The sequence below is a fragment of the Dipodomys merriami genome, unplaced genomic scaffold (assembly GCF_024711535.1).
Source record: "Dipodomys merriami isolate MVZ:Mamm:240054 unplaced genomic scaffold, mDipMer1.0.p SCAF_7, whole genome shotgun sequence".
In the NCBI taxonomy this organism is placed as follows: domain Eukaryota; kingdom Metazoa; phylum Chordata; class Mammalia; order Rodentia; family Heteromyidae; genus Dipodomys; species Dipodomys merriami.
Window position 1 is genome coordinate 62,013,851 of NW_027206290.1, and position 13,052 is coordinate 62,026,902.

The 13,052-nt window shown below is 38.8% G+C and overlaps 1 protein-coding gene across 2 annotated transcripts in view; it reads right to left on the minus strand.

The window, feature by feature from the left end:
• Positions 1–959: 959 nt before the first annotated feature.
• The window catches only part of Snap25 (synaptosome associated protein 25), an 80,005-nt gene continuing 67,912 nt past the window's right edge, over positions 960–13,052 (minus strand). For both annotated transcript variants that reach the window (XM_070006748.1, XM_070006747.1), the window contains exons 6-8: positions 10,718–10,843; positions 7,387–7,531; positions 960–1,717 (exon numbers count right to left, since the gene is read on the minus strand). In XM_070006748.1, coding sequence (XP_069862849.1) covers positions 1,649–1,717; positions 7,387–7,531; positions 10,718–10,843 — 340 coding nt within the window. In that variant the 3' untranslated portion in view covers positions 960–1,648. The remainder of the gene's footprint in view (positions 1,718–7,386; positions 7,532–10,717; positions 10,844–13,052) is intronic.

Sequence of the window (13,052 nt, forward strand, 5' to 3'; positions counted from 1 at the left end):
AAGGCCAAGTCTGAGAACAACAGGTATAGATATATAGTTAATCCATAGTCCCCGATTATCTATATATGCTGAAAACTAAATTCCACCACAGAGCTAACACTGAATTCATATACAAGTATTTCTACAACTAACTGTAAAAGTCAATCCAACCAGTCAGCTGTCACTGGAATTTTGTTCGAAAGGATTAACTGTTTTTTTTTTTTTGTGGTTGTTTTGTTTTTGTTTTTCCAACCAGTGGATGGAAAAATGCACAGCTGGTTTCTGAGGAGCAATGGCACATGGTAACCAGACTTCATCTCCTGGTGTAGTAGAAAATCAGACCGGTTCATGGGAAAAAAAGTGACAGCAGAACACTGGAGTCTATAATTTTTAATAATTTTAAACTAGCTACAAAATGTCAATCACTTCACAAACTGACAGAGGAGACAAGAGGAAGTTAGTATTACATGCTGTAATGATATTTATCTCACAGTTTATCTATATTTCATTCATTTATATTATTTTCTAAAGATTTTTTTAATCAGTTACTAAACATCTCAGCAATTTGGTGTGCATAGCTCTAGGTTAAGCAACAAAGATCTGTACTGATAAGAAAGCAGGGGGGGCGGTGAGGAGAATGATGATCAGCCAGAGTTTGCCTTACAAAATTTACATATCCACACTGTTTCACAGAAAGACTGCTATCTCCAAAACATCGCCTTCCAAAGCAACAAAGGGACCCTATATTACACCCATTTCACAGAGTTTCAGCCAAACATATATTTTGCTAGAAATGACTCAATGGTGAGTGTGTTAAATCCATCTTAAAAAAAAAACCTTTTTTTTTTTTAAAAAAAAGATGATCATGGTTGATAAGTCTATATGTTGACAGAAAGAAAGTGACACTACTGCAGGTTTTGCTGGTAAACTTAATCTTGACAGTGTCTCAATACTGAGCATGCGTTTTGTTTTGTTGTTTCTGGTGTGTGTGTGTGTGTGTGTGTGTGTGTGTGTGTGTGTGTGTGTGTGTGTGTGTGTGTGTGTGTATGCATTTTTTATCGTCAGTATGCTACTGTTGTGGAAAGTTTTTGTTTAAGTAGGAGTCTAAAAATCTATTTAGTTCTCATGCATAAATGCATAAATCACATCACTTTTTAGTGCAATGCCTGTTAATGTAATTCCACATTGTCTAATTATGAAATCATAAAGACAGATAACAGCCATGAGGAACTGAAGACTGCACACATTGAGAGATTCAGAGCCTGACACTCAAAGAAAGGACAGTGGCAGTAGCTCTGTGGAATGTCACAGTTTCACAAGAACAATACTGTGTATTGAAAGAATCAACAGCACATTGAGCATTCCTAAATTGTTGTCATTCAGCAAACGCCACTGAGGAGAAAAAAAGGAAAAAATCAAAACCCAAAAGACATTTTACATAGAGAGTTAGAGCCACCAAATGACTACTATATACAACCTTTGGAAAGAAAAGAGCAGAAGACACATCATATTGTCAGGAAGCTGACAGGTGACACACAGGACAACATTCACAATGGGGGTGGGCTGATGTGTGTGTGTTGAGTGTGCAAGACCTACTAGGTAATACCATGAGAAAAGCATGAAGGAGCTATCTTCCCCAACAGCATTTGGAGAGCACAGGTGTGCACATTTAACCACTTCCCAGCATCTTCGTTGCACGTTGGTTGGCCTCATCAATTCTGGTTTTGTTGGAATCAGCCTAGAAAAAAAAGGAAAGCCAAACAGAACTCAAGTTACCACCTTAAACCACTTATTCTCCAGGATGTAGCTTGAAGGTTTCCTCTTGGAGGAAATTATCTTGAAAGTTCCCCAGTCAAAATGACCACTCTTTTCATGTTCCCAGTATAATTGCCATGGTTCCACTCGAATATGACCACAGAAGCTTTGATCCTGCTTTTTGACAGTCTTCCCTATTAGAAAGCATCCTTTAGTAAACAGAGATGTATCAGTTATCCTTAAATGCTTAAGGATCTTGACTCACTTCTGTGGTAGTATTCTACTATAATAGATGTTTCACCTCTGTTGGACTAGGTTGAATTAGAGCCACTCCTACAGTTGGATTCAAATGATTAACATATCATTTCCCCAAAATTACACCACCAGGTTTTAGTTTTCCTGTCTACACTGTGGAGACAATAAAGAAGATAAGACTGAGCATGGGCACCTATCTATGTTTGATAACATCCTCTACCAGTTATGCATGATTATTAGCTTGATTTTACAAGGGAGGAAAATAAGCAGGTAGAGTTAAGCAATTTTTCCTTAGAATTTTCATCACGAAGGCCTTAGTAGGTGGAAGAACCACGGTCACAATGCAAATCACTACGGGTTACAGTCCACATTATCAATCTTCTCTCTCACCTGGGTTTGCTGTGAGGATTTGGCACTTTCTAAGCACGTTACACATAATGTGCTTAGAAAAAGCTTTTGCAAACATTAAGCCCTCAAGGTTTCTTATCTTGCAGTTACTATTATTGGGTGAAAGCATGCCTTGTTTTGAAGAGGCTTCATACATTTTTAGCCTCATTGCTGAAGATTCACTTCCACTAGTTTGATAAGTGTCTTGTCTTCAACAGGGACACATTTACCTTAGTCTTGCACCTTGCTGACTTTTGCCACTTGGTTGACATATGGCTTGTGTTACATTTTGATATATCTGTAGCATGAAATCCAGGGGGTGCTAGTAGGTTAGAAAATTAATGATTCCCCTCACCACTGAGAAAGATGAGTCAGTAAGGTAGGGGTGAAGAAGACAGCTCTGCTTCAGCTATCATTTCTTCGTATCCTGACAGGTAATATTGTCTTAGCCTTTGTGGAAGAGAAGGAAGCTTCCAGGAAGAGTAGAGAAACTAAGATTTTTTTTTAAAAATCAACATAATTGTTGGTGTATCCGTGTTCCCAAAAGGATACACTCCTTTACTGACTTTGTACCTACTGCCATCCTTGCTGAGCCTTCTTTATTCAGCTTGAATTGGGAATTCTCAGGACCCTAGAATTATCTATGTTCAAAAACAAATATGTGAGAGGGTGAAAGAAGGAGTGACATTGTCCAAAAAGAAATGTACTCTGGGGCTGGGAAGGTGGCTCAGTGGTAGAGCGCTTGCCTTGCATGCATGAGGCCCTGGGTTCAATTCCTCAGCACCACATAAGCAAAAAGAAAAAAGCTGGAAGTGGCACTGTGGCTCAAGTGGTAGAGTGCTAGCCTTGAGCTGAAGAGCTGAGGGACAGCGCCCAGGCCCAAAGTTCAGGCCCCACGACCGGACCCCCCCAAAAAAGAAAAGAAATGTACTCTGGCTTACATAACTGCAACCCCTCTATATATCACCTTTATAATAACAATAAAAAAGAAATGTGAAATGTGAAAAGTTGAACAGATTTGTAGATTATTCATAACTTTGAACTACCAGCTATAGTTCTCTGTCATCTGTTTATTTAATCAGGAGTTGGCTTTTAAAAAATTATTTACATCATAAGATAGAACATTCATTTTCCTTGGTATGAACTATAGAGGCATATTTTTTACCTCAAGCTCTTCATTTGGAAAATAAACAATCCCTCTAATTCTATTAGGTTTTTAAATCCTCCCTCTCCAGCTACAAATTTTTATCAGAAATAATGATACTCTAGTCCAAAGGAAAATTACTAGCTCAGACCAATTTGAAATGTTCCTGTGGACTGAATTATGCTGACTGAATTTCCAGATGGAACTTTGAGAATAGCTCAAGTGAGAAAAAAGAAATCCTTCTTAAAATAAATGACATTCCTGAACGCAAATGCTGTGGAATCTCTTGCATACAAACTCCCTGACCAGCTTTCACATGACACAAGTAGAACTCTGAGTTTCATTTTTCTATATCCTCAAAGGATAAGGGCAGAGCTAAAACAGACCTTACTTAGTTCAATGGGCATCTGTGATTTCCACTTCAGTTTTTTGCTGGAGGGTATTAAAATTCCAGCCCATACAATACCTGTCATGAAAGGTACCACACCTTTCTTATATGAAAGAAACAATGCCTTTTAGAAAATAAATTCTTATAGAATAGCCTCTTACATGTGTTCTTAGTATTTGGAGAAGATTTCTTTATTCTCCTGTTTATGTACTTGAGGACTTTATTTGTGGAAGGTAGCTATCCCAATTTTCTAAACATTTCTATTAGAAATCTTCACTGACTGACACACCCACTATATGCTGCCTGATTGGCCCTTGTAAGAAAGTGGCATAGTCACCAGAGAACCAATAGGGGTTGAAGATGTTGTACAAAGCACCGCTTTGACAACTATGGACAGATCTCCAACTTCAGACTTTAGCCAGTGATATTCAGGCCAAATCAGACTTCCAAGGCTGAATGCTTATTGCTACATACAGCAGCAAATTCTGATTCCCAGTTAGGACTGCTAATTTTCAGATGAGTGTACCAGGTCAGAACCGGTGAACAGCAAGACCCTGTTAGATGAGGTCTTCATTCTCAAGAATTATCTCTTCGGGCTGGGAAGGTGGCTCAGTGGTAGAGCGCTTGCCTTGCATGCCTGAGGCCTTGGGTTCGATTCCTCAGCATCGCATAAGCAAAAAGAAAAAAAGCCGGAAGTGGTGCTGTGGCTCAAGTGGTAGAGCACTAGTCTTGAGCTGAAGAGCTGAAGCACAGCACCCAGGCCCAGAGTTCAGACCCCACGATCAGACCCCTTCCCCCCCCAAAAAAAAGAATTATCTCTCAGCGGATGGAAGGATGTGAGGACAGCTGAGGAGTCTACCTCACTGGTTCCAATAGGTTCCTGGCAAATACCACTGACCACTTTAAGTTGAAAATTTAACATCACTGTGGTTTCCTAAGCAACAGCTCCCATACAGCCTCTAATATAGCTTGTTTTCATTTTAGCAGCATTCCGGAAGAATTGTATACTCTTAACCTCAGAAGATTGTCTGAGTAAAAAAAAAAAAGCGAAGGCTTTTAAATATGTATTTTCTTAAAGTCCCTATTCCATGGGGAATGGATTGAAATGTTCATTTCTTTGGACTCCTACATTTTAACTGTTAATCAGGTAATAGGTAAAGATCATGATGGATGGAGGTCGGTGAAGGTCCTCATTAGGCTCATAAGAGAAAATGGAAGAATAATCATAAGACTCTTCTTGTTCCGTGTGATTTTAATTGAATTATTTGGGGCAACATTGGTTTGAGATGGACTCCAGAAAATCATACCCAAATTGTGATTTTTTGAAAAGAGTGTGGATGCAAGTGCGGTAGTACTGTTTAAACTATTAATTGGATTGAGCTAGTTATTCAAAGCAAATAGGCCTTTCTCCAACTGTTTAAGTGTTTCAGCAGGAACAGAGACAGAAACAGTTATTTCCCATTCACTTGTCTGGCTTTTATTTGAACTTTATGGATGTATTTATCTCTGCTTGGTTGTTCTTAAAGATAAAAAGTAGAACTAGTAGAGCAAGGTACATTTGCCTTTCCAGGAACACTTCTTGTTTAAAGTCCAAACAACTCTGTCAATAAGAATTTGATCTCAATATTTGTAAAACGTATCCTTCAGGAACCCTAAATGGCTTTGATACATTATCTGCTTGCATCTGAGTAAATTGGGACCATTAATACAAGATGAATACTTCCTGTTTTCTCAAATCATTTTCCTGTTGGAGAGCAGTTCAGCCATTATTTCTTAGTCCATTTTTTTTTCTGGGCCATAATGGTTAAGGTCAGGTTGGGTTGGCTCCAGTGCTTTTTGAAACACTCAGTATTATTCTAAAATCCATTGGCTTTCACAGCTTTAAAAGCTTTATCAGATCAAAAGCTTTCCAACAATGCCAAGTATGTCATAACTTGCAGAAGTAAGCAAAGCCCAAGCATTTTACTAGCCAATTCTGACATTTGGACAGGTCAGTATTGACCAGCCAAAATATTATGCAATTAGTTATTTTTATATGGAGTACATAAAACACAAACGAGTATTACATTCCTTTTCTGCTGATTTATTCCTGTTTCAAGACATAGGAAGCTAGTTGACTTACAAGAAATGAATAGGTAGCCTTTGACTTAAGTGCATTGTACATAATGGAAAGTGCTAAGTTGAGAGGATGAGTAGGATTGGGAGAGATCGGGGAGAATCATGTAAGGGATGACACTGATTAAGATACATTGTACTCAGAAGTGGATATATTGAATTGAAATCCTTTCAACTACTTAAAGATAACATATGCCTTTAAATTATCCTTCCATACTCACAGGAGTGAATGACTTACTATAAAGAAAATCAGGATCTCAGACTCAGGACTTCAATATCTCACAGAGAAGGAATGTAACAAAATATTTAGCCAGACAAAAGTTAATAGATAGCTGTACAGTATCTATAATGTACAAAATCTATAATGTGTCTATTTCTCCTTTGGACATTAGAACACTTAATGAGATTATTATCAATATTCAACAACCTACTGATTGAGGAAAGGGGTAAAATTCAAGGAAACATGAAAAGAATATCAGATTTTTGCCCCAACTACAGAAAATTTCTAGTGCCCCTTTCTATTCTCTTGTACTTTTATGCTCCAAACCCATCTCTTTATTTTCTATTCTCTATAGTCTTCCCCTTGGCCCTTGCTGACTGGAGGGTGTCTTAGGGCTGAGTCTGATAGCCTAGTGTGAGCTTGTTTCATCAAATATTTCCTGTTTTGAGATGTTGGATGCAAATGGTTGGATTGGAATTGGAACCTGGTTCTTTAGCTTTTACAAAAAGAAAGTTGCAACTCATCTTCTGGTTAAACGGAGCTTATTTCATCATTTTCTGATTCTGTGTCTTTACCACCCCTACCTGGTAAATCTCTAACCAGCCTTCAAGACTCAACTTAAAAGTGACTTTCTCTGAGATTTTTTTTCCCCCACCCTGCTGCTTGAAATCCTTTTTCTTTTGACGCTGATTATCTTTTTTCATAGATTGTGTTATATTATGGTAGTAAATTAATCCAGCACCTCATTGTCTCCCATAGGCTGTGAATTCTTTGGCAGTAGGAATGATGTTTTTCTCATCTTTTTTTATGTTATACAACAGCATTTAGCACAATGCCTGGCATGAAGGAGAAATAGCTGATGAAAGTTTATATTTACAGGCTGGGGCATAGCTCAATGGTAGAGCATCTGCCTGGCCTCACCACAGGACAAACAAAGAAACAATAGCAACAACAAAAAGCCCACAATTAGATTCTAATATTTACTCTAGTTTTGTTGCTGATGTCTATGTTCTTAGCTTAGAAAACCAAAAACAATATATCCACCAATTAGTGTATTTGAATCCAATGTCATGGATTCAGGGCCTAGTTATGACCTTCATACTTCCTAATAGTTAAATGAGAATGGAAAAGCCCTGTGCTCACCTTCTCCATGATCCTGTCGATCTGGCGATTCTGTGTATCGATCTCATTGCCCATATCCAGGGCCATGTGACGGAGGTTTCCAATGATGCCGCTCACCTGCTCCAGGTTTTCATCCATTTCATTTTCTCGGGCATCATTTGTTACCCTAGGAGCCACAGAGTAATGTTCAAAAGATAAAAGATGGGAAGAAACCAGAATACCAAAGGCCCGAAGCTTAGGGCAAGTCTATAGACACATAAGGATCGCTCTTAACTGTCTTTAGACTACACTCAATTAAGGAAAAAAATGTGTTATCTTTGGTATACTAGAAAATTATTATTTTTGTATGGAAAGTATTCCAGTTTACCATGTTTCATTGTCATTATACAAAAATTAATAGCTATCTTGGCCTAGAAATGGTGAAGTTAATTTTAAAAATTTGTACAGGGTAACACTATATTTAATATGCAAGGTTTTATCCACATGGGCTTGATTACAGAAATTAATAATGTCTTTTTCAAATAAAATACTCTCTAAACAAAAGCCAAAATAAAAAATAACATTTTGTTTTGACTTGAAAACGAATTTCATTAGAGAGTGCTTGCCTAACAAGTAAGACTCTGGGTTCAATTTCCAGCATTAAAATAGAAAAAGAAAGAAACTGCATTTTGAACCCTTACATTTTCTTTCTTAAAGTTTTTTTTTTTTACCTCTTCATTCTTTTTCTTTGCCTTTTGTCTGTCTGTTTTGTTTTCTCCTTTCCTCAATTCATTCCTTCCTCTCTCTTTTTTTGTTCTTTTTTCTTTTTTTTTCTTGTCGTGGGGCCTGAGCTCTGGGCCTGGGCGCTGTCCCTCAGTTCTTCAGCTCAAGGCTAGTGCTCTACCACTTAAGCCACAGCACCATTTCCAGCTTTTTTCTGCTTATATGGTGCTGAGGAATCGAACCCAGGGTCTCATGAATGCAAGGCTACCATTCTACTACTAAGCCTCCTACCCAGCCCTCTTTTTTTGTTCTTTATATTGCCCAGGTTAGCCTAGAATTCTTGATTCTCCTGCCATTATGCCCAACTTGAGTTTCGTTTCTTTTCTTTTCTTATGCCAGTCCGCTAGCACTCTACCACTTGAACCACAGCTCCACTTTTGGCATTTTTGGTAGTGTAGTGAAGATGAGTCTCATAGACTTTCCTGCCCAGGCTAGATTCCAACTTTGAGCCTCAGATCAAAGCCTCTTGAGTAGCTAGTATTACAGGTGTGAGCCACTGGCACCCAGCTTGAATTTCTTTCTTTCTCTCTTTCTCTTTCTTTCTTTCTTCTTTCTTTCTTTCTTTCTTTCTTTCTTTCTTTCTTTCTTTCTTTCTTTCTTTCTTTCTTTCTTTCTTTCTTTCTTTCGTTCTCTCTCTTTCTTTCTTTGCTTTCTTTCTTTCTCCCTCTCTCTTTTTCTTTCTTTCTTTCTTTCTTTCTTTCTTTCTTTCTTTCTTTCTTTCTTTCTTTCTTTCTTTCTTTCTTTCGTTCTCTCTCTTTCTCTTTCTCTCTCTCTCTCTCTGTCTCTCTCTCTCTCTCTCTCTGTCTCTCTCTCTCTCTGTCTCTCTTTCTTTCTTTCTTTTTTTTTTTCCATTGATCATGGGGCTTGAACTCTGGGCCTGGGCGCTGTCCCTGAGCTCTTCAGATCAAGGCAAGTTCTCTACCACTTGAGCCACAGTGCCACTTCTGGTTTTCTAGTGGTTAATTGGAGATAGGAGTCTCACGGAATTTCCTGCCCAGACTGGCTTTGAGTCATGATCTTCAGATCTCAGCTTCCTGAGTAGCTAAGCTTACAGGCGTGAGCCACTGGTGCCCAGCTTTTAATTTCTATTTTTAAAGACAGTGTACTGCATAGATTAATTTTTCTACTTTTCTGACATCTACCATCACATGATTTCCCTTTTTACCCAATTCTAATTTTAAATGTTAAGATAATTTTAAGTTGAGAGACTCCAGGTCAGACAATAAAGGTAGAACAGGGTAGAAACTCAGTTTTCCTTCCTGGACCAAAAATCTCCAAGAATCAAATAGAAAATGAAATAACAAGTTCTATGCTCAGAGATCTCTGCTCCTTTCTTTTTCCACTTAGGATCAACATCATTGGGAAGAGTAGTGTTAGCTACAGTCTGCCTTTTAATCCTGCTAGCTCCCAAGAACTCCAAAGATAGCTATCTATTAAGGCTGATTAGTATTTGGCCATAACTTAATGCCATGGATTTTCAAGTGGCATTGTGAATGGGTGATTGCAGAGTAGAAAATTGTGAAACAAGATTTATTGCTTCAGCTAAAAATGAAGTGAGAATTGGGGAGGAAGGAGTGGGCTCACAAGGGATTTAACCAACTTTCCACTGTCCAATTGGAAGGTTAAGAAGATACTTGTTTTGCAAACAGCAAGTATTATTCCAGAAGAGTCGTATTGCTTGTGGAAATAAGAAGAAAAAAATGTTTGGAGGGGTTAGACTGTTTCCTTATTGGTAATTTTCATTACAAATTAGCCCATTTTGATTTTTTAAAAGATGTCTAGGCCAGAGAACATTTAAAAAAAGGTAGAGAGCCAGTCCTCATTTTCTCATATATTGAACAAATTTGTTTAACCAATCATCAATCAAAAACATGCACTTAGAGTTCAGTGGTGCTCAGCCCTTATTGCACAGTAGACTCATCTGAGAAGGTTTAAAAAATACACATGTTGTGACTCATGTCCAGAAAATTGATTTGATTGCTGGGGATTGGGGTAGGCCCTGATTTTTGTTTCATTTTGTTAGCTTTGTTAGCTGATTCTGATGTGCAACTATTGGCTTAAGAGACATTGGTCTAGTTTCCCTGGGAGCAGAGAAAGGCAATAGCTTCCTGATATTGCTAGCCTATTAATGCCTCACCAATCACTGTTATTAACATTGAACACACCTCTGTAAACAGTTTTTTAAAAAGATGTGTTTGATACAGTCTAGTTGATAGCCTGATTCTGTAGTCATGTCATTTTCTTTATCCAAGGATATTCTTCTAAATCAATGACATAAGCCATAGTTTGATAAGTGCTTTGTGCATTGGAGCTTGATGCTATTACCATGTATGAGACCTTGGTTATTCTGTTGGAAGACCACATGGAGATGAACAAAGATGTACTATTGATAGTTCTAGCCAATCACCATTTGAGACAGGCCACCTTGGCTCATCCCACCGCTATTTGTTTACAATCCCAAGAAGTAAGCTCAGAAACGACTTGAGCAAGTGCTCTCAGCCAACAGATAGATTGATGAGTACTAAAATGATGGGCAGGTTGATTGTCCAACAACAGAGAATTACTCCATAATGGGCTGTAGGAAGCTTACCTGCGAATGAAGCCACCACTGATGGCCATCTGCTCCCGTTCATCCACCACACGAGCAGGCTGGCTGGCAACCACTCCATCCTGATTATTGCCCCAGGCCTTTTTATAAGCATCACTTGATTTAAGCCTATACAAAAAAGAGGGTGAGTGACAAGGCACGAGGGGGAGCAGTAAGCTCAGAGCAATTGTTATTTCTTCAAGCGAAGAACCGAATCAAGCAAAATGAGTCTTAAGTCTGAGCCATTAGAGAATACCGATATATCATAATCTGGACCCAAATAGTTGGCCACCACCATGCCCCAGCTACTTAGCCTTTTCATTTCCAATTGAGTCAATTGCAATCAATGGTCAAGACTGAAATCGTTGGTTTGTTTGGCAGCTTTAATTGAATTTAAGATAGAGATTTCGTAGCTGGAGTACATTCAGTTCTATTTCAGTAACGTGATTATATTTTGAGACACAAAACATAGAAAAACATACTGGCAGACAGACACAAAACAAGACTGCCAAGTAGAGTTGTGTATGTCACACCACAGCAACACAGTGTCAACCAGAAAAACATACTTGAGACCACGATTTTACACACCATCATGCAAAGATCCCTGTTGAATACTTTTCCCTCAACACACGTGTGGAGCTAACATTTCCAACATTTCATGAAGGACACAAAGGCCTGGTGGTTGGCCAAGGATAATGGTCTTTGAGTTGCCTCTAGTATGATTTGAATTAGATAATATATCGGTACTTCCAAACAGTCACCATACATCCAGAGTTGATGTACAAACCTTTGTCCACAGAGACAAAAAGTAAAAGAAGCATAGTGAAATGAATGCAGGAAAAGAGAAGAGAGAACAAGCCATCTAGCACCAGGGAAACCCCTCTATATCTTCTTCATGCACCAGCTACAGGCATGAGTAGAAAGTGAAGCATTCTCATTGAAGCCAAACTACTTCAGAAGTTGACCATTCTCGAAAAAGGCACTAGCAGGACAGTAATAGCCTTCATGAGGATTTGAAACGCAGTTCAGTAGCTTCTTTGTTGGGTAGAAGGGCAGGACAGAAAGAGAGAGAGTGCTTACAAACTCCTACTTCAAACTATCCTGGGTTGTGACAGTGGAAAGTGGTTTGGAACTGGTGTGGTCTCCATGGGCTGTATTTCACTGAGCTGCCTTGGAGAGAATCTTAAAATCCAGGCATACCTTTTTTTTGTGCCCAATAGAAACATGTGCAGCATATTTTGGTGGGTGTACTGTAATTTAAAGCAATCAAAGATGTTTTTAGGTTCTTTGCATAGTAGAAACCACATGCTTCTTAGTCCAAGAGACACCCTTGGGTCCAATTTTTGTATTTCTTCTTATAAAGACACCAGAATTTAATTTTCTTTTCTTCCTTTCACTAGAGAGCCCAAGCTATCTATTTGAAATTGGCTCAAACCTTTGCAGATTGGACATCAAGAAAATTGGCAACCAATTGGAAAATTGCAGTGATAGAAATTTCAGCAACTCTCACAATTTAGGGTACAGCGTCATAAGGCTCTTTGATGGCAGTTGCCATCAAAGTCATGGGCCCAATCAATGGGAAAAGATCCCCAGATTAATTTAATAGAGTTTAGATATTGGTAACTCCCATCCCAACTCCCTATCTGCTTGTATTGAAGAAGCTGTATGGACTCTGTGATGTTTTCTGCTATGTAAAAATGTCTGATAGACCATCTTTGGCAAAGGTAAAGGAGGAGAAAATATGCGTTTCCAGAAGAAGGCAAACCACTGCACCCACAATGCTGCACATAGACTCACATCACTGCCGTACATCTATCATAGTCCTTCGAAACATGCCGAGACAGGGCGAAGCCCTCAGATAATCCAGGGCACCACCAGCCACTGCGTTGTGACACATGGTTTTGGAAAGCATTATTTACACACAATAGGAAACACTTGGTCAAGCTTTGAAGCTCAGTTAGGGTCTCTTGTGTATTAAAGAATTTGTGACCACTTATAGGTGGAATTCTCATAGGGGTCATGTTTCATCTGCACCTTAGACTCTACCCCGGAGTGGAGCGGGGGCGGGGAGGAAGCCTGCTTCCTCCCTTTCTTCACACACAGTTGATGAAGAGGGGAATGTATTTGTTGGAGTTCACCACAAAACAGATGGAAACCTCAAGATGGGGCAAGTGGCCTTTGCAGAAGACATACAGTTCAGATCTTGACTAACTGGAATGCTTGCTGAGCAATGAGTCATTTTGGTGAATTATATGATGACTAATGAATTGTGGAGGAACATTATGTTTTAAGGGTAGTTGGGCCTGTCTTAGCTTTGTAGGATTTTTGAGCCATTTAT